The following is a 22,878-nucleotide window of genomic DNA, read 5'->3' on the forward strand; positions in this document are numbered from 1 at the left end:
CTTCTCTAGAAACCAAACATGGAACGTTTTCAATTCAGACCACCCATTTAAAAACAATCAAACATCCATGACTCATAACAGAATTCAAATCTATATTGGTGGGGACAGGTACAGTAATCACTCAGCCAACCACACTTGGCTTTGGGTCAGCAACTGTGCATTACTACTAATATTTTTTTTTCTATCTTGCATCAATCTGAAGCTATTAATACAGATAACAACAGAATCAAACCTTGTTTTGTAAAAATACATAATGTTATAATTAGCTTTGTTTTTTGGTTCATTTTTTCCTGAATGTTTAGAATTAAATTCCTACTCTGGTGTTATAAGTACTAGGTTTTAATTTATATATGCTGCGTTCTCAAATGACTTGAAAAATCCACTTCTTTACTAGCACCTTCAGTGAGCCAGAGGCACAAATAAGTGTCGCTGTTCAATCTTCCACATCATGAAATTTTCCCACATCACTCTACTTGAAACTGGTTCTCACTAAAGTTTATTGTTGAATACAATTACTACTCCTTCTTTCCCTGATCCAAGATGGGATTAGGATGTAGGTCCCAGATGGGACCAACACAGATTAGATTAAAAAATCTCATCTGTGTTGGTCTTCTTGATCTCAGTAACATCAAATTATCTTTTTTTTCTGTTAGAGTCGAGAATGATTTTTCAGTGTGTGCTCCAGTTCCTTAACAAAAACAACCAATATTCTTGTAAAATGGGGCAATGTTTCAACTAGAATGTTATAGGATTATTGTACTATTAATATCATAATGAATACAAGTTTCAGCTAGCACAGAATAAAATTTGTTAAGTCTCAAATTGCCAACACATTCTTGTTTGTTCAGCATCTAAATGAATACCTAGTTAGGAGACATGTTACAAGTTGATGAAGACTGGATAAAGAGTCAGAAGTTCCAGGTGTTTCTCCATATTCTTTATAAACCACATGGAGATTATAGTCATCTAGCTTCGATAATTAAACAAAATTGTATAAAAACAGTACTGGTAAATATTAAAGCCAGGTTAAGCTGGTAATTTTTTGATTCAGCTTTGGATGACTCCTTAAAACATCTGGTAATTACTATAATAATTAATCTTATCAATATACATACACTTTAATATAAGTATTGCTGAAAATGTTTTCACATACCTTCCATGACAAGCCATAAGAATATGCAGAATTTTGTCCAATCCTTGGCCTCCAAAGTCATTAACCCAGCTAAAAATTAAAATGGATAATTTAAATAAGTAAAAACCTTTTTTTTTTCTAGAAAACAAATTAATTAATGAATAATATTTTAACTGCTTACATAAAAAAAGGAGTAAAGAAACAAAGAAATCATACAGAGACATGATTTTAAACTTTCATGTCTGGTACTTTCATTTGAGACAGCTATATTTCAATCTGGTTAGGACTGATAATAAGGCTGTGTGAAATAAACTTTCATATCTTGTTTTATCCTCACCAAAATATCTATATCTCTTCCCTCTTTAAAATATACATTTCATGTTCATTCAACTATTACAGTAGGTGAACATACAATAAGGAAATGATGTACTGTATGAGCTACAGAAAAAAGTTTAACAGAACTTACGCTATGCTAGTTTAAGCTCACTACTGCAAACAGTAAAAGCTCAAAAAATAGTGAAATGAATTTCCTAACAAATGAAAGCAAAATCCATGCCTGCCCAAAAATTGTCATTTGCTGAACACAGATGCATAAAGAAACAAAAGAATCTACCCTAGTCATTAATTATTCAAAGTTTAATATACTTCAGGAACTGCCAGCTACAATGCTTTAAACACTTCAATGCCTGGGGTAAGTAAATTAAGGACAATTAATGTGCTCTGAGTGGGACTGAATGATGATCCCAACAGACTAGCTAGAGTTTGATGTGAGATAAGTTCAAGAAGCTATAGTTACCAATATTCCAATACCTTCTTGAGTTTTTAATTTCTGAAAATTGAGTGGGTGGGTCGATTCCTAAATTCATTGTAGTGAATTGCACTATAACAAATGATTTCGCTGGTCCCTGTATGTTTGCTATAAGGAAGTGTCTAATATACTACAGACCTGGTACCTTGTTTTCCCTTTCAGTCGTTTCCGATCGTAGGTGACTTTGTAGGCATTGCCCACAAAGTATTCCTGGTGAGATTTTTACGGGGTAGTTCATCATTGCTTTCCCCAACCCCCCCAACTTTATCCAGGTTCAGGATTGGCATATGGCTGGGTTGTATTCATGATTGTAATCCATGTGTGTTCACGGGGGCCAGTTTGCCTGTTCTGGGGGATGAAAAACCTGACTTTCCAGGTGAGGGGGGAGACCTACCTCTGTATGAGACCGGCTAACTCACCCTCAGTCGAAAGAGACCAGATATAGGTTCCTCACGTCACTGATGGGAATCAAACCCAGGTCTTCTGACCAAAGGGCTTCATCTATACTGACCGAGTTACGGAAGCTCTTATGCTTTGACCAAAATATGGGATATGACATTGGAAAGTTACTTCATATATCAAATATCTGTATGGAGATGTGGGAGGAATCAAAAAATTCTTATCTGATTAAGAATGATGATCCTGATGAGGTTCATAATGAAGTACATAAACAAGCTCAGCCTTACACAGTATCAACATAAATGCATGAAGTGCAAGACACTTCATGCATAGTTGTCATAACTTCAAGAAAGACAACCTTCATTACATGCCTAAAATGAATGCAGTACAATTTGACTATGCAAGTTCACATATTTATTCACGTACAGTAGCAAACAAATTAATCCGAACATTCACATTTTAAAGAAAAATTTTAATTTCACAAGAAAATAAGTACAAAAATTAAACTCTGACTTTACTTAATAATTTATATGTACTACTCTGTTCCTAATAAGTTCATTAATTCACTTAGACATGGATTCTATACACCAACGTAGAACACATTTTTCTTATTTCTGTATCTCAAAACCATACTTTTATAATAGATTGGATTAAGTTATCCTTTATCACAATTTAATTTTCCAAGTCTCTTTTTCACTATGGCCCACATTTTTTCTATTGGGTTTATGTCAGAAGAGTCACCTGACCACTGGAAGCAATTGGACGTTGTGATTTTTGAGGAACTTTTTTACTTTTTTTTGAAGTGTGTCTTGGAGCGAGATCCTGTTGGAAGATGAGTTCTTTGTCTTTCTGGATCTATGGGACCGCTCTTAAACAACCCCAAGAGCATTTTTTCTAGCTAGGTGTAGGTGGATGGGAGAAGTCTTTTCAGCTGCAGATTTCTGAACATAGGGTGCTTGCTATCCTTGGACAAAGAAATGGCTCTGACCTTCTTCCACTTCTCAAAATCCAATCTTTGTACACTTTTGCCCACTGGGTCCTCTTTTTCTGCATGGCCTTCGTCAACAGCTGTTTCTTTTTTTGGTTCTGTGGGCAGTCCTCTCTGCTTCCAACAATCTTTGACAGACTGCCATGTCAGAAACATTAATCTTACTAGCTGCCAAATCTCTATTTAAGTCTACAGCACACAATCTTGGACTCATTTTGCTTTTCCTAACTAGTAAGTGTAGTTTTCCTTTTCTGTCAGGAGAAAAAGGTACCTGCCTCCCTAAACCTCTTTAAAATTGCATTAACAGTACCCAAACTAACACCACACTCATTGGCAATTTGTCTTTAAGTTATGGATGTGTGCTGAGAGAGAATACATATTTTTGAATGCTTTCTTGAAGATGTACCCATTTTATAGCTACACAAAATGAATAAAACACTGTGAAAATCAACTTGTTTATACTATTAAAAATGCACAACACTATTAATAAACATTGTAGAGACAGTTAAACTAAACCAAAATAGTGAACTAAAACCAAAATCAAAAACACTAAACCAAAACTATTGTGAACTGAAACAAAAACCAAACCAAAACCAAAATCAAAAACACTAAAAACTTGATGAAAAATTCAGCTGGTTTGGATTAATTTGTTCACTACTGTACTATTACTTTCTGTAACTTAGTTTCCTGATATAAGGTAAGTTTCCTGATGAACATAGATTTGACTAGTAGAAATATATGGAAATAAATATATAGCAGTGCTAAATTATGTGGAATATTTGCTTTCATATAACATGTATAATTATATTATGAAGATATATATTATCTCTTATCAGAAATATTCTGTAAATATTATTTTTGATCAAATTAAAATTTGATCAGCATGTCTTTTAAGGAGTTTAATTTCAAAAATGAATGTTTGAAGAGGATATGTAAATAAATTTTAATTGATACAATAACAGACAGGACTTTTCTAATGTGAGAGAAATAATCTATATAACATTCATCACAGATATATGAAAGTAAATATGTATTACACACACACACACACACACACACACACACACACACACACACACACACACACACAATATATATATATATATATAAAATGATTAAAGTTTATCCTTTTGCATAAGAACAGAATATATTGTGTATATATATATATATAAAATTTGGCATGTTGACTTGGCTGAATGAAGAAGCAAAAGAAAAATTAACTAGAAATTAGCAACTAAGTGAACCTGAAAACAATTTTTTATAAAGTTATTTTTCAGAGAGGAAAAAATTTTTTTTTCGGTCCTCAGGAACTTAAATTCTGTTTATAACACTATTCATATACACATTCCAATGAGTTTGTGCATTTCATGCTGTCAGGTCAGAATTTTTTTTGCAACTCCAAATAGTTACTGAAATTCAAACAGGCTAATGTTCTCTATAGAGAACATTAGCCTGTTTGAATTTCAGTAACTATTTGAACTTTAATATTGAATTCTGATAATTCTGATAAACAAATTTGAATTTGTTTATCAGAACAATCAAATACATCATCATCATATTCCTGCCATGTACCCTCAAGAGGTGTACAGGATATGATAGTACTACATGAAAAAATTACATCATTACTAACTTCCTATCTACAATTTTCCTCCAAATCAGTCTGTTACTTGTCAAAACTCCAACATTATCAGATCTTATATTTCTATCGTCTAAGGCACTTTGTACTGTACCAATCCACCTATATCTTGGTCTTCATCTGGGTCGTTTTCCTGCCAACTTGGCAGAGAACACTTATTTTGCTAATCTTTTCTTTCCCATTCTATTTAAGTGACCATACCACCTGAGATTAGCTCTGTTAACGCATTCCTGGATGCTGACAATGCCAAGTTCTTTCCTAATATCCTCATTTTTAATATGATATTGCCATTGATGCCATCTGTTCACACCTCTAATCTTTCTCAGGACTCTCATATCTGCGGTCTCTAGTCTTTGGTCAAGTGTTTTACTTCTGACCCAGATCTCAGATCCATAAGTTAAAACTGGTTTGAACACTGTCTTGTATACAGCTAATTTAGTGTTCTGACTAATTTCTCTCTTATTCCATATGAATTTATTCAATTGACTTCCCACCATACCAACTTTGCTGATTCTGTTGTCTACTTCTATATTTAATTTACCATCTTCAGTAAAAATCGTGCCTAAGTAGCTAAAATGTTTTACTTGTTCCACAGGTTCTCCATTCACAACACAGTTGACATTTTCAATGATTCTGCCTATTTTCACTGTCTTTGTCTTTTTATTGCTGACCTTCATACCATATCTATTACAACAGTTATTCAATTTAGTCAGAGAATCTTGCAGACTTGTAGCGGATTTATTTAGAAGTATAACATCATCCGCATAAAGCAAAGAGCTGACATTAACATCTCCAATTTTCATATCATGTTTAATACCACTTTCTTTCATAATGTGATCCATATAGATAATGAATAACAGAGGGGATAATGTACATCCTTGTCTCATGCCAGATTTAACATTAAACCATCTTCCTGTACTTCCTTCAATTCTAACTGCTGACTTACAACTCAAATAAAGACTAAGTATTGCTTGATATAATGCCCCATTGACACCATATAACTGCAGCGTATTGAATAGTTTCTCTCTTGGCACCTTGTCATATGCCTTTTCCAAATCGACAAAACTTAAATACAGATCTTTGTTATATTCCCATGCTTTCTCGACTATTTGTCATAAAGTGAAGATCTGATCCTGACAGCCTCTATTTGGCCTGAATCCAGCTTGTTCTTCACCAAGCTTTTCTTCCACAATTCTTCTCAACCGTTTCTCAAGTATACTTGCATAGATCTTGCCAGGAACACTCAGTAGGGAAAGACCTCTGTAATCCTCACATTCAGTTTTATTTCCCTTTTTATATATGGTACTATGAGAGCTCTACTCCAATCATCAGGAATTCGTCCCTCTGTCCAGGCTTTCTGAACTATGCAGTGCAGCCACTGTAAGACTTTTATACCACCATACTTCAGCATTTCTGGTCAAATATCATCTACTCCTGCTGCCTTTCCACATTTCAAGCCTTTGATGGCTTTTTCTACTTCAAGTATGGATATGTATTCCTGACTGCATGCCTGGTCAGTGTTTTTTACCACTGTGCTGTCATCACTGCTTGTTTCATTTAGCAGTTTTTCAAAGTGATTACTCCATACTTCAAGGATATCTTTTTCTCCTGTTTTCATGTCACCTTTATCATCTCTAACTCCTTTTACAGCACTCTTTCCTCCATTCCTAAGCTTCAACAACCTCCAGAATATTTTGCCACCTTCTTGATATTTATTTTCTATATTCTTGCCAAACTCTCAGGGGACCCTGTAACCCCTAGAGAGCATGTTCCCTGGGTGGTGGATAGGGGAGCCCACCATGTGTGTGTGTGTGTACATGCGCGTGTGTGTGTGTGTGTATATATATATATATATATATATATATATGGTGGGGTGGTCCGAATATACTGAATAAGGACTCGTGGACCAACAGGGCCATAAGGGGCAATCATCTTGATTGTAAGGGAAGCGGCACTCCCATGGACTATCCTCTCCTTCTACTTTGAGGAAGACCCACTTACTTTAATCTTTCCTATAAGGCCTTATCAGCTAACTCTTCTTACTTTATGACCCTTGTGCTATTAGAGTACTCGAGGGCCATGGGGTCTTTTCATTTCTGGCCTTACAACTATGTCCTCTCTATAAACCTTACTATATTTCTTCTATAATCTACCCTTTCCCATTCAATATACCCTATTCCTCCTATGGGTTTAAATTCGGAAGAAGACGAGTTCAGAAGCCTTAAGGTAGCAGCCCTACCACTGAACTATTCCATCGTCAGGCTAGTCCCCTGACATGTAGAACATAACCATACTTGTAAGCTGACAGAAAAAGATAATCGGATTGAATCTATGGGAAACGACCCTGGAATGGAAAAGGGAAAACGAAAATGGAAACGACAAAATATAATACACATAGCAAACTAGAATGTAAGAGGAATAGCATATAAAGAAATAGAATTAGACCAGTTATTAAATGAAAGAAATTTTAAAATAGCAGTAATCACTGAAACAAAAAAGAAATTAAAAGGAACTATGAGAACTGAAAATTTTAATGTGATATACAGTGGAGTCGACAGAGACCAAAGAGCACAAGCAGGAGTCATGATTTGGATTCATAACTCCCTTTCAAAACAGTTAAAACATTATAAATTATGGAATGAAAGAATAATAGAAGCCAGAATAAAAATAGATAGAGGCTATTTAACAATAATTGGTTTATATGCCCCAGAAGAAGGAAGAGAACAGGATAATATTGATTTTTATAATCAGCTACAAAACATATATAATAAAATAAATAAAAATGATTACATAATTTTAGCAGGAGACTTAAATGCAAGAATTGGAAACATGAAAATTAATAATAATATAGGAATACATGGAGAACACTCTAAACAGAAATGGTAAAAAATTGATTGACTTTATAGTTTATAATAACCTAAAAATAATGAATTCCTTCTATAAACATAAAGACATACATAAATATACTTGGCCAGCAAGAGGATGGAAATCAATATTAGATTACTTCATATTAAATGAAAAGACATCAAAATTTTCACTAGATGTTAGAGTTCACAGAGGATATGAAATAAGCAGTGACCACTTCCTTGTTAAAATAAAATTAAGGTTACCAACTAAATGGCTACAAGTAACAAGAACAGAAAGAAAAATTGAAACATTTGTTTATAAAACTCGACTATTAAATGACACAAATGCACAATGGCTATATGAACAAAGAATTAACCAGTATCTAGATAAAATAAAACAAAATGAAGAAATAGAAATAGAATGGCTTAATATAAAAACGATACTAAATGCAGCAGCAAATGAAAGCTTAGGAAAGACCAAAAAATTCAATAAAAGAAAAAAACTGAAGATCTGGGATGATACAATCAAAGAAATAATCAAAAAGAAAAAAGAAGCCTATCACAAATGGTTAAGCAGTAAAAGGTTAGAAGATGAAATAGAATATAAAAGAATAAGAGCCATAGCTAAAAGAGAAGTCAGAAAAAGACAGAGAATCATGGAATAAATTTGTTTCTAATTTAGAACATGATTTATATAAAATAAGACCCAATGTTTTTTAAGATTTTGAAACACCTAAATGCAGATACCAAAGAAAACATAAAATTAAACACTGAATAGAAATTAGAAGAATTTCTAAATCACTACACAGAACTGTGGACAGACAAATATTTTAAAAAAGACAACTGGCAAACAATTAACGAAAATGAAAAGGAAATAACTGAAGAAGAATTAGAAATCAGCCTGAAAGAAACAAGAAACAGAAAATCACCTGGAGAAGATAAGCTAGGTTCAGAACTATATAAATATGCAGGAACAAGATTCAAAGGAAGACTCTTATTATTTTTAAATAAAATTTACTCAACTGGTATCACTCCAATAGAATGGAAAAAAGCAATTGTGATTCCTATCTTGAAGAAAGGTAATAGAGATGACCCTAAAAACTAGAGAGGTATCAGTATACTAAATTCATGTTACAAAATATACAGCAGAATCTTAAATAACAAACTAATGAAATATTCCGAAAACTTTATTCTAGAGATACAAAATGGATTTAGAAAAGGACGATCATGTATAGACCCAACCTTCTGCCTAAAATAATAGAGAAAAGAAGAGAATATAATTTAGAAACACATATTGCATTTATTGACTTTGAAAAAGCATTTGACAAAGTTAAAAGAAACATTATTTAACATATTAAAAGAAAGACAAATACCAAATAATATCCTAAAAGCTGTCACAAGTATATATGAAAATAATCAAATACAAATAAGATTAAATCATGAGCTATCATATACAAGAGAGATAAACCAAGGGGTCCGACAGGGATGTCCCCTCTCAGCAACTCTTTTTAATATCTACTTAAATGAAATAATAATAAAATGGAGTAAAAATTTACATCAAGGAATTAAACTTTCACCTACAGTTAACTTAAACACTCTCCTCTTTGCAGACGACCAAATAATAATTACAAATTCTGAAGATAACTTACAGAAAGCTATTTTAAATCTAAATGAGATATCCAAAGATTATGGTATGATAATATCAACGGAAAAATCAAAAACTATGGCCTTTAAAGGACAAGATCCAGCAAGAACTAAAATAGTATTAGATAACAAGATCTTAGAACAGGTGAATTCATTTAACTACCTAGGATGTATGATCACTTATGAAAATGAAAAAGATATAAACATAAAAATTGCAAAATATTTAAAAATAACAGGAGTAATTAACTCTATATTTAAACCAAACCTAGTTCAAAAACAAACCAGGCTAAAAGTATACAATACATTAGCCCTACCGGTCTTAATGTATGGAAGCGAAATCTGGACAATAAAACAAAAAGACAAACAAAGATTAACAACAGCAGAAATGAAGTTTATGAGAAAAACTGCAAAGTATACCCTATTTGATCACAAAAGAAACGAAGATATTATGAAAGAATTAAACCAAGAACCAGTAATTGAAAAAATTAAAAAATATAAGCATAGATGGATGGAACACGTTCAAAGAATGAAAACAGAAAGATTACCAAAACAAGCCTTAAAGTACAAGCCATTAGGAAAAAGAAAACCAGGACGTCCTCTTAAACGATTCAACGATGACTTCTAAGGCCGGAACAGGCCATACTAAGCCTAAATCCTTGATACGTATGATGATGATGATATTCTTGCCAAAGTCCTCCCATGACTTTTGTTTAGCTAGTTTTACACAGTGTTTAGCATTCTTGCATTTGTCTCTATATTCTCTAAGTGCACTAGCTGACTTATTTGACAGGAACTTTTGATATGCTTTCTTCTTTTCCTTCACTGCCTCTTTAACTTCCTGTGTCCACCAGGCAGTTCTGATTTTTTTTTATCCTTGCAGACAACCTCACCACATGCCTCTCTGGCAGAATCAATCAATGTTTTCTTCAGAGTTTGCCACTGAATCTCCAAGGTTTGATTCCTGTTCTCAAACTCTTTCATTTTTTTTTCAATAATCTTTCTGTATTTTAGTCTACAGTTCACATCTGAAAGCTGCTCAACTTTTATTCGCTTTAAAACTTTCTTACATGTTATTCTTTTCAATATGAAATTCAATTTTATCCTGCTCAAGACTAAATAGTGATCACTTCCAATTTCAAATCCTCTGTACACTCTGGTGTCCTGCACCAGGGAGAAAACATCACTATCAACAATAACATAGTCAATGAGACTTTTCTTATTCCTTGCCTCTTCTCTCCATGTGAATTTGTGCACATTTTTATGTTGGAACATGGTGTTAGTAATAACCAGTCCATGTCCTGAGTAGAAATCCAACAGATATTTGCCATTATTATTAGCTTTGCTCTTTTCTCTAAATTTTCCCAAAATATTTTTGTATATCTCACAATCATTTCCTACTCTGCTATTTAGATCCCCAACAAGGACCAACTTTTCCTTTTTCATTGTGTCAGTTGCTTTTTCTAAAGCGTCAAAAAATTCCTCCACTTCTACCTTAGTAGAACCTTCTGTGGGACCATAGGCAACAATAAGTCTCATTGTCCAGTGCCCCATTCTCATATTTGCCCACATTACTCTACTTGAGACTGACTGCCATTCAAGAAGATTAGCCTCGTATTTTGTGTTGAATACTATGGCTACTCCTTCTTTTCCTTGATTGTCATTGCCTGAATATAACATTTTGTATTTATTGCTCAGAAAGATCTCACCAGTTTTGGTCTTTTTTGTTTCAGTCACCCCTATTATGTCGATCTGGTAACTTATCTAATTCCTCAGTTAGCTCTATTTCTTTGCCATTCAGGCTTCTTACGTTGATAGTACCAATCTTTAACTCTGGTGATGTTGAGTTGGGGTTTGTTTTCAGATTTGTTCCAGTAGCTGACTTTTTGCTGTTTGCCCTGGTTCCCTGGCGAAAACAACGGGGGCCTTGTTTAACTCAGCGATGCCCCAGCCGGCATGAAATTTTGTCTTGTTGTACCATCATTTTTTATTTTGGTTTAACCAATAAGAATACAATTTGGTCGGCTAAATGCCAAATTGCCAGCCCATCCTCTTTCGTTCAGTATCAAAATAGATACCCAACAGGGTGCACCACGAGAAGGTGAGGATTGGACATTAGGTCAGAACCCTGGTCGGTTCTCCGCATTCCTTTAAAGGCTATGTGGAGGTCTCCTTTCAGTTATACAGCTTTGACCCTTAAGCACCTCCAAATACGTACTAGCTAAATCAGAACTCTTGATTAGTGATAACATATGTCAAAATTACTGACCTGAGATTACACATTTGCAAGTTAAGCCAATAAAGTATCAATAAAAACATCATTCTAAGAACAACTAAATTATTTTCTAATTTTTGAATGCAAGATGTCATATTTGAAATTAAATGTTTTAATAGTTAATGTTTAAATTTCATATTACACCTTATCTACAAATAGAAAATATGAATTAAAACATTTCTTGATTACTAGTACAGCCAACTTTCATTAAAGAGAACTCAGAGAAATCAAAGAAAAGTTTGTTGTGATGGGCAGTTTGGTATAGTGAATTTCCCTTAGAACAGCAGTAAGCCTATAGGCTCTAGTTAGGACTTTTTTGATGGTTCATTAGAGTGAGTTTGTTATAATGGTCTTTACCATAGTGGTAGTTGACAGTAGTTTAGTTGGTAGATGATTTTTTTAACACCTCATGGGAAGCTATTAACCTGCTTAGTGAATGCCTGAAGTAGAAAAGTACTGCATTTGATTTCCAGAACAGGATTCCCAGATTATCTAACCCACTCAGAATTCTAATGCGCAACAGGTCTATAACTTCTCATGGGCAGGAGTGTCACAAAAAAATAATAACTAAAAAAATAATAATGGATTTTCAAATAAAATAGTGTAACGGTTTTACTTACCTTACAGTGTTATTTGTTAGAGCTATTCTCAGAGATTCCATACACTGCATAAGCTTACCTAAGCTAACATCAGGATTGTTGAGAAATGCAATATAATCAGCTGGATTTACCAACCTACTTTTCTGGAAACGAGAAAAATAAAAATAATAAATCAGGATAACTTGAAAGTGGACAAAAGTAAATTTAATTCATCAAAACAGTTAATCCTAAGCTCAACATTTCCTTTACAACTTATTGCTAAAAACCAGCAACTAGCAATCTCGTCATGGTAAAACAGATTTCATCTAGGTCACTATCCTCATTGTCTTTCAAATATTTATTCATTTTACTTACATCTAGGAGTTAGATGAGTAGTACCATTAAGTAATAGCTGGTGGAAAAAAAATATGGGGGTATATAAGGAAAAAGGTGACCAGCATGGTAAGGAAAATGAAATAAGATTATGAGAAGAAATTAGGTGAACAGACAAAAGGAAATCTGAAAGAGTTTTGTGGTAAGTAGGAGGAAGAATGACTATGGAAAGATAACTTGAATGAGTGCAGATGGTAGAGAGAGGTGACAGACAGATGAAATTGTTGAGCTACTGAGTGACCACTTTCCAAAAGGTATATAATCCAAGTGAATATATTATGGCAGAGGTGACAGGGGATGATGTGAGAACAGAGGTTGATGAATTGAGGGTACTTACAATATTGCAGAATCTGTATGCATATACAGCTGTGGGATTGGATGAGATATCGACTCATGTTTTAAAAAAACATGCAGGGGAACTGGCAATGCCTTTGACTAGGCTGTTTAATTTAAGTCTCAGCTCTGCTCTGGCAAAGTCCCAAGAATGTAAGGAGGGCAAAATAATTCCTTTACATAAAGGAGGATCTAAGTCTGTGGTAGCAAATTATACACCAATTAGTATTTCAGGAGTGGTGCTAAAAGAATACAAAAGTTGGTCAAAAAAGAGAATTTAGAAATGGGTGGATAAGAATACGATACTCTAGAGGAGCAGCGTGGCTATGTGAGGGGTTGGTCATGCCTTACTAATCTACTAACTAATAGAGTGACAGCTGAGTTGGATAAAGGTAATGGTTACATAATACATGATGATGGATTTTGCAAAAGCATTTAACAGGATATCACATGGAACTCTGTTACACAAACTGCAACAAATGGGAATGGATATGAAACTGGTGATAAAGGGGATGATTGATGGGCAGATACCCAAAAGTAATATATGGGCGAGCAAAATCCAGGAGAAAGCAGGGGATTAGTGGTGTGCTGCAGGACTCTGTGCATGAACCACTGCTATTAAATTGGTTTATAAATGATATAGGAAATAATTTGATAGAAGATGTGCACTTGTTTGCTGATGATGCAAAATTGGATAGGGTAATAGTTAATCAAGGTAATGTAGAGAGCTTGCAGGATGATTTAAATAGGCTGAAAGTATGGACAAAACATAATGGATGCCAATTTAATATGGAAAAGTGAAAAGTTATGCATTTTGGAATACAAAGATTGAGAGTTTGTGGGTTGCAAAAGTTGGTTGATAGGTAAAAAAGGGTGGGTATGATAGAAACACTTAAGTTATTTAAAGGATTTTATAGCATTAATATAAAGGAAATATTTCAGCACTTCCAGGGATAACAAGAGGTTATCCATGAAAGTTGGATAAGAGTGTGATTAGGAAGGGTATGAGGACTAGATTTTTTGCTTGGAGAGTGAATGGAATGGGTTGCCCAAGTTAGTGTGGGTGTGTTATCGGTTAATGTTGCAAGGAGAGATGCAATAGATATCGTGTTGATAGTTTGGGTCTCCCACAATGAGTCTTAGAACTCCATAGAGGTGCTTGTACAATAGTAATAATAAAGGGAAATAAATAACATTCAGATGTTTCCTGTTTTGTTATTCTCCAACATTCTATGTGAGTGACAAATCAATAACTACTACTGCTGCTGTTGAATGACTGCTAGTTTTAATGTACACAAATGGCTGATAACATTGGCCTTTTATATCTTAATATACTATTTAAGATGCTATTTCTACAGTGCAGTAGTTCAGAATGATATTGATTGAAAGGGGCCCTTTCAGCTAAGGGAGAATTATGCAGACACTTCTCCTGAAAAAGTGGAGATCTGAAAACAAGCTGGCAGACAGGGCTTAACTACTCATTCCTAGTAGAAGTTTAGTTCAGAAAAGCTAGGTTATTAAGTATAACAGGCTGTTAGGCTAATGGAACATGATTAAGCAAAGTTAGTATTAGAAATGGATAATGATAGACTTGCATTTGTGCACACACACACACACACACACACACACACACACACACACACACACACACACACACACACACACACACAGTCTAAAAGTTCTTAAATATAAGTACAGATAATAAAATAAAAAACCTCTTTTTTACTACTTTTTTGAGTAAAAAAAATATATACATATATGGCAGTTAGTGGCAGTAGACATGAAGCAAAGCAGCGTTCATTGTTTCATCAATTGCATGTTGTAATATCCAGGCCATTTTACATGAACAGAATCTGATGTTTTGCTTTTTAGTGCCAGGAATTTGGAGGGGGGGGGGATAAGATTGCTGCATGCTTTGGAAAACTCTCACTAAAAGTATCTGTAGTTGCTTTTAAGTCAGCAACTGTTATGTTGTGTTCTAGGATCAAAAATGGATGGATGGTATATCTGCCTTTCATTTTATATTTTACCCCAGACCACTTTAGTGTTGGTTGATCTGATTATAAAAGGATATGTATCAGATTCAGGAGTCCTTTTAGCTCTGATGATGGACAATCATGCAAGACCCTAGCTCTTTTGAAAAACACCAGATGTATTGCTGTTGTGGGATATCTTTGGAAGTTACTTCCAACTTTGTCTCGAGTTTTCTTGATTGCTGTGCATGCAGTATTCCACCATGATCTAGGGAAGGGTGGAAGGTGATTGACTGGATGTTTTCAGTACTGCCATTATGATGGTTTCTATTATACACTCTGTAATATGATTCACTGTTTCATTGATACCTAATGTCACAGAATAAATTCTGCTAAAGAGAAAAATGTGAACCAGTCAATTTGCTCTATTTTCCATTTGATATCCTATGGCATGATCACAAGCAGGCCAGATGATCTCCCTCAGAGTTAGAACATCTGGGTATTTTTCTTTTTCACTTTTTGTTCTTGTGTTCATTACTGCTGCATTACGTAGAGATAGAAGTTTTAATATGACTATATTTCTGACAAAGCTGAAGAGTAAAGAATTCAGGATACAGAACTGATAGGGCAGGAAGTTGAAATAATATCTTTTCATTGATGTTGGGAATTTGGAGGTGTTAAACATAAGGATAATATTCCTAGTCATTGTCAGGATACCAGCCCTATATATGAGAATTCATACAGCTGTCACTTCTTAAGAAAACAAGTCCTGAACCATGGGAAGGAAGCTTACAGCAACAGTACTGATCATTGCAGACAAACCCACTAACTGGTTGATCCTGGTTGGACTATCCATAACTATCAGGAATTCCTCCTTTTCAGATGTCCACAAGTCACACTGGACTGCAAACAGCAGCAGGCTATTGAACAGTAATCTGGAAGACAGAATAGCAAAAAAGATTCAGAAGAAGAACAGCAGAGAATGTAGGAAGAAAAAAATATAAAAAAAATGTATGCCAGTACTATCACTGAGAGATTGTCTCCATGACAAACAAGTGCCCAACATGGAAAGGTAAAACAAATAGAAGCAAACGAATTCCATATGACACATACTCAAGTATATTTATTCAAGAAGCCTTGTGATTTTTTTTACACTAACCTTAACTGAATGAATTTTTCAGAAAGTCATGTTTAACAAACTTTTTTTTTTTTTAGCATTTAGCATATTTTTCTCTTTTCCCGTCATTCTCATGCTTTGTACAGATTTGAATACTCAGTTATATTTACATAATATACATAAAATTTACATAATTATAGCAAAATATTATTACAGACTACTAATCAAGTCAATATCCTTTTAACAAATACAGAGTATATCTTAAAAAAAAAAAAAAAAAAAAAAAAAAAATATATATATATATATATATATATATATATATATATTAATAACATATACTTACAACTGCACTTCCCTTCTTATGCATAATAAGCATTTCTTTTTTCTTTTTTATAGAACAATTCCTAAGTGGTTCCTTTTTTTCTTCTGAAAGATTCATATCATCCTTTAAAGAATAAAAGTGCTTAATATTACTTATCAGATAAACAGCAAAAAAGTTTAATTATTTATTGCCTTTCATTCTTGGACATTTTAACATATTTTCATAAATTCATCATTCTGGCTCATTATCACAAAATTTTCAAAAAAGAAATGAAAAAGAATGGATTTGCTGTTAATACCCAATAGTAACTAATGGTGGCAACTAACAGTATGCAGATGTAGCAGTGCTAATCATTGAGAATGAAGATTTGAAAGATAGTTGCACTGCACAGAGAACTGTGATAAAAAATAACACACAAAAAACAAAAACAATGATAATCACAAATAAAGTGATAAATAAAATCCTAAATAACTTTAAAAGGCCACAGCCATAGAACAAATATGGATTTATTTGGGAAGTCCACTCACATAATGTAAATAAAAAATAAAAGCAAAAATAGCCTTATAAGTCAATATAAATACAAGAATATTACCAAGAGTGACCAACAAGGCCACTGCTGGGCTAGCTGGTAGATGATATACCCATCTCCAGCCAATAATTTGCAGGTTTGAACCCAGGGCATTGATATTTATAAATGTCTTTAGATGAGAGAGAAATTTCATTACGCAATGTGAGATAATCAAAGCCCACTTACTGGAGGCCTGAAGTGGTTTTGAAAATAAATAAATTAAACACACACACACACACACACACACACACACACACACACACACACACACACACACACACACACACACACACACACAGGAAAACCTCGCTTAACACGAATTCAATATGGGAGATAATCAGTTAGTGTGAGTGAAATGATACTATTTTCTGTATAAGCAAGTGATTAATCAGTTAACGCGATTTTTTTACGTTTTGTGAAATTTTACATTACGCAAAATTTTTTATCGCCAATCTGCAGCAAGAGGCGGAAATTGTCAACGTAGCAGACAGTGGGACAGTACTGCGGATGGTGATTGGTGATGCTCGGTAGTTGACTCAAAGCTATCATCGCAAGCACAAATGCAAACTGTTCTCTTGTTCAATCACTTTTCATTTATTTCGCTTTAATTTAGACACCTATAAGGCTTTATTACATTCAACCCTTGATATGGAAAAGAGGAATACTGATAAAGAAAGCAGCAGTAATAAAAAGAGAAGAAAAGTAGTTACATTAGAGGAAAAGCTAGAAATCATTAAGAGACATGAAAGTGGCGCTAGTAATATGATTGTTTCTAGACCTGGGATAAGCTAGTCTGCAGTTCGAACTATATTAAATAGGAGCAAAGAATACAAAGAACAAGGAAAAGTTGTTACTGCTTCTTTAAGCATGCAGATCACCCAAAATAGAGCCATTTAATGATTGAGATGGAATGTCTTCTATCACTCTGGATTGATGATTGTAACCAAAAAACAATACCTCTTAATACAAGGAATATTCAAGCAAAAGCTCTCAATATTTTACCTCATTGAAAGAGAACAAATTTCAAGAGGAATGTGAAAGCTTTACTGCGAGTTTAGGATAGTTTGACCATTTAAAAATTGAGCTGGACTGCATAACGTAAGAATAACTGGGGAATCTCCTAGTGCTGATAAAGATTCTGCGGCCAAGTTTCCTGAAGAATTGCAAAGGATAATTCAGGAGGGTGATTATGATGATTGTCAAATATTCAACAACGACACAACTGGTCTCTCTTGGAAGCATACGCTGAAAAAAAACTTTCCTAGTTAAAACTGAAGCATCTCAACTAGGATACAAAGCATATAAAGATTGTCTTATGCTTTTATTAAAGCGTAAAAAATATAAACCAGTAAAAAATATATATATATTTTTTTTTTTTTTTTGAAAAAACTGTTGCAAAAGTAGCATTTTTTACTTTCATTTTGTTTATTAATCTTATATACAAAAGATTGCAAAATCCATAGCGCGACGGCACCATTTCATTTTCATTTATTAACTTTCATTTTATAAGTTCCATGTAACTATAAAACCATAGTCATGGTTTTCAGCCTGTAATAAACATATCTGTGCATGAAGTAGTAACTGTAGTTTTATGATTACATTTAATACTCAAATGAAGAAAAAAGTGCAAAATCATTACAACAGGGAGCATTATTTTTCTCTACTTCTATCAATTATAGCAAGATTAATGTTACAGTGTATATGCTAGTAGTGCATTCTTCAGTAACTGAGTTTACCTTCTCTCAAAATTGTTACTTTGGGAGAGGAATGGCATAATCATCTGAGAAGGAACACAAACGTTTCTTTTAGTTATCAGATAATTCAGTGATAAATTCAGATACTTTTATAAGTTGGTGGATGCTGATGTTCAACCAAAGATTGCAGTTTTTACTCTTATGCCTCCCACACCAGTGGAAACCAATGATCTTGCCAGCGGCAGTTAAGCTACTGGTAGGGTTTCCCTAGTTACAGGTTGAGAGGCAGGTGCCAGACTGAGAGAGAGATACCCTGGTCCTGGGGGTTTTGCATAAGACTGGTTACTTATTTACCTTACCATGTAAAAAAAATTCTACAATACAGATGCTTTTACTGGAAAATTCAATGAAAGAATAAAGGTAACTGATTAGGAACTTCGGAAATTTTAAAGTAGCAATGTGAAATGTACAAAGCATAACAACAAAGAAATCAGAATTAGTATAACAACTAAAAAACATTAATATAATCATGATAACAGAAACAAAAAAGAAAGTAAAGGGGAACAAAAGATATAGATGATTTTACTGTTATATACTGGAATGGACCAACATATCAGAGCTTCTAGTGCAGAGGCCATTTCAATCAATAATAAATTGAAAAATAGCATATGAAAGTACAATTTTGTAAATGATTGAATTATAATGGTTAAATTAAGAACAAACAGAAGACACTTAAATATCATAGGAGTATATGCCCTTGAACAATTTTATGAGGAAGAACAAAAACAGTTAAATAAATGTAATAAAAATGACTATATATTAATAGCAGATCTTAATGCTAGCGTTTGGTTAATACCCCAACCGGCCAGGACGTATATATATGTCCAGATAAATCTGGATACGATTCTGTAACACCTATTGAATAATATGGACAAGAAGTGCAAGTTGGTCTCACTATTTCATCTGCCTTGTTTGGTAGAGAGGTTAATCCAATTCAAAATGTCTTAAGAAAGTCTGAAGAACTTTGAATGAATAACAGTGGTAAAGAACTATTACACATCTGTATTTTCAATAATTTTAAAATAACTAATAATTTATTTTTTCAAAAAAAAAAATAAATAAATAAATAATAATAAATAAATAAATATACTTGGAATGGCAGAGGAACAAGATCTATAATTCGTTATATCATTACTGATCAGAAGCTAGCTCCACGTGCAAGAGATGTAGATGTTTACAGAGGAAATGAAATTTTTTCAGATCATTACTTAGTAGTTTCTAAAATAGAAATACTAACAAAATGGAGAAAGGAAGTAAATACCAAAAAACAAGAAACAGAAAAAGTATATAAAGTATATCTATTACAAGAAGAGAGCATTAGAATGCTATATCAATCATGATTAACAGATTACCTAAAAGAAGCCAAAATGAATAAAGATATACAATATGGCAGAAAAAAAACAGTACTGAATAATTACAATATATATTATGGAATAAACAGGTGTCAAAGTTCAGTTTTTTTTTTTTTTGGACCATACTGTAGAAGAAAGGAAAGCGTTGTTAAAGATAATTCATAAATTCATAATTCATTCAGCCTCTGAAGTACTCGGAAAGAAAAATAAAATATTAAACAGAAAAAAATTTGAAATCATGAACGCAGATATAGAAAATGCAATAAAAGAAAAACAAATGGTATACAAATCACTCCTTCAAAAACATACAAAGGGAACAGAAGAAATATTATTATTATGGGCAATTCCAAGTAGTCCTTAGACTCATTGATGGGAGGCCCTAAACATCATGCCAAGAACTATCCAACATGTGTGCAATATCTATCACAAATTGCAGTATCTTTGCTTTGAACTCATTCACAGTCATAGCACCCACAACAGATTCTGACCACCTATTCCACTCATTTGGCATTCTCCAAGCAAAAAACCTAGTTCTAACACCATTGCTAACTACCCTTACTCAGTTTACATGGATGGCCCCCTAATTCTCTCACCACCAGACCTGTTCTGAAAAATTCCCTTCAGTAATTTGTATATCTCAATCATATCACCCCTTTTTTCCACCTTTCAACCAGTTTCTGTAACCCATGATTCTTCAATCTATTCTCCTAAGGTTCATTCCATAGACCTGCTACCATCTTGGTCACATGCCTCTGGATCCTCTCCACTTCTTCCTCATTGCCAAGAAACCCAGGTAACCAGATCTGCAGTAATCAAGATGGAGTCTTATCAAGGTTCAATAAAGAGAAACAATAACTTTGTCTCTGCTTGTCAAAGTATTCTTCATTAACCAAGTGATCTGATGAGCTGCTTTAGCCACTTTTGCTATTTGCCCCTAAATTTTAACTCCCTATCCACCAATACTCCAGTCTCTAGCTTCTCAATTTCTTGGAGTACAGTTCCATCAATGTGGTATACAGCTGGTAATCTTTTCACTCTAAAATACATAACCTTTAAACTGACATTCATTCTCCTTTGCCCAGTCTGCCAATCTATAATTCATTCAGCCTCTGAAGTACTCAGAAAGAAAAATAAAATATTAAAAGAAAACATTAAATGAATAAAGATATACAGTATGGCAAGAAGAAAACACTACTGAAAACTACAACAATATATGTTATGGAGAATACACAAAAACAAAAGAAATATTATTATTATTATTACATGACACCTCCAAGTAGTTCAAAGACTCATCAAGGGAGGGCACCTATTCTACAACTCTCTGTCTCCACCACTCAAATCCACCAACCAAGCAAACCGCAACTACCATCATCACCTACACCAATGCCATCTACTGCCCACCACCACCACAGGTATTTTTACAGACAACCACAAACATCCATGCCCACGGCAGGACGTTTGTGAGAGCAGATACACTACCCATTTGATCAATCAGACAGGCAAATAGCTAATAGAATAATAGCTATTATTCTAATAAGCTAATAACTAAAATATAGCTAAAACCATAGTACTGGGACAGATTTATTAATAAAATAGAAGACATACATGGAAGGCAAGATGTAGCCTACAAAATATTAAGGAAATTAAACAACGAGAAAGAGATACAGCACAAATCAACATAATACAAGAGAAACAATGAATAGAACATTATAAGAATTTATGGTATGATCTAAATTTAATAACAGAAAATAATAATGAAGAAATCAGTACTGGTATAGAACTAATTAGTTCTAAAATAAAACAGAAAATCAACTGGATTAAGATGGCATAAATACAGAGCTTTGGAAATATTGCTGACCTGGTTGGCTGAGTAGTTAGTGTATCTGCTCTTCAGCCAAAATGAAGAGGGTTCGAATCCCGCCATGAGCATAGATGTTTATGATTGTCTGTGAAAATACTAGTGGTAGTGGTAGACAGTAGATGGCTTTGGTGTAGTTGTGGCATTGTAGTTGGTGGATTGAGTGGCGGAGACAGAGTTGTAGAGTAGGTGCCCTCCCTCGATGAGTCCTTGGACTTCCTGGAGGTGTCACGTAATAACAATAATAATATGACTGAGAATATTTACATCACAGATTCTTAAAATTAATAAATAAATGTTGGAGGAAATGTGAGGATCCACCAGATTTGTCAAAAGCTAAATTGTATCTATATTTAAGAAAGGAGACGGAGATGACTAGAAATTACAGAGGAAGCAGTTTATTAAATAAGGTTACAAAATTTACAGTAAATTTCTGAATACTTTGAAATATTGCAAACAATTTATTCTCAGAACAAAATGGTTTCAGACATGGACGATTATGTATAGATAATATTTATCTATTAAAACAAATTATTGAAAAAAGATGAGAATTTAATTTAGAGACTTATCTGACCTTTATAGATGATTAAAAAGCTTTTGATGTTATACACGGAGAAAAATTAAGGAATATAATAAAAAAACAAGGATATCCAATGCATTTGGTACAAATTATATAAAGTTTATATAAAGATACAAAAATACAGTTAGGTAATAAATTAACAGAAGAGATTGAAAAAAAAAAAGACTTATTGTTACATAGACCATATATTTATAACGTACTTATGTTCTTACAAATTGCCTACCGGTTTCGCTAGTAACTGACTAGCTTTCTCAAGGCTTGCACAGTACAAAAAAAGGTAAATGCAAAAAAGGTTTAAAAATACAAAGAACCGTTAGTATCTGTT

The 22,878-nt window shown here is 33.6% G+C and overlaps 1 protein-coding gene across 3 annotated transcripts in view; it reads right to left on the bottom strand.

The window, feature by feature from the left end:
• Positions 1–22,878, bottom strand: part of LOC150106717 (protein diaphanous-like) — a 303,611-nt gene that overhangs the window by 227,580 nt on the left and 53,153 nt on the right. For 2 of the 3 annotated variants that reach the window (XM_090393305.1, XM_090393306.1), the window contains exons 4-6: positions 16,463–16,564; positions 12,346–12,467; positions 1,154–1,222 (exon numbers count right to left, since the gene is read on the bottom strand). In XM_090393305.1, coding sequence (XP_090249431.1) covers positions 1,154–1,222; positions 12,346–12,467; positions 16,463–16,564 — 293 coding nt within the window. The remainder of the gene's footprint in view (positions 1–1,153; positions 1,223–12,345; positions 12,468–16,462; positions 16,565–22,878) is intronic. The other variant, XM_090393307.1, reaches the window with a different exon arrangement.

The sequence above is a fragment of the Typopeltis vanoorti genome, chromosome 5 (assembly GCF_054136105.1).
Source record: "Typopeltis vanoorti isolate ZY-2024b chromosome 5, IOZ_Tvanoo_1.0, whole genome shotgun sequence".
Taxonomy (NCBI): Eukaryota; Metazoa; Arthropoda; class Arachnida; order Uropygi; family Thelyphonidae; genus Typopeltis; species Typopeltis vanoorti.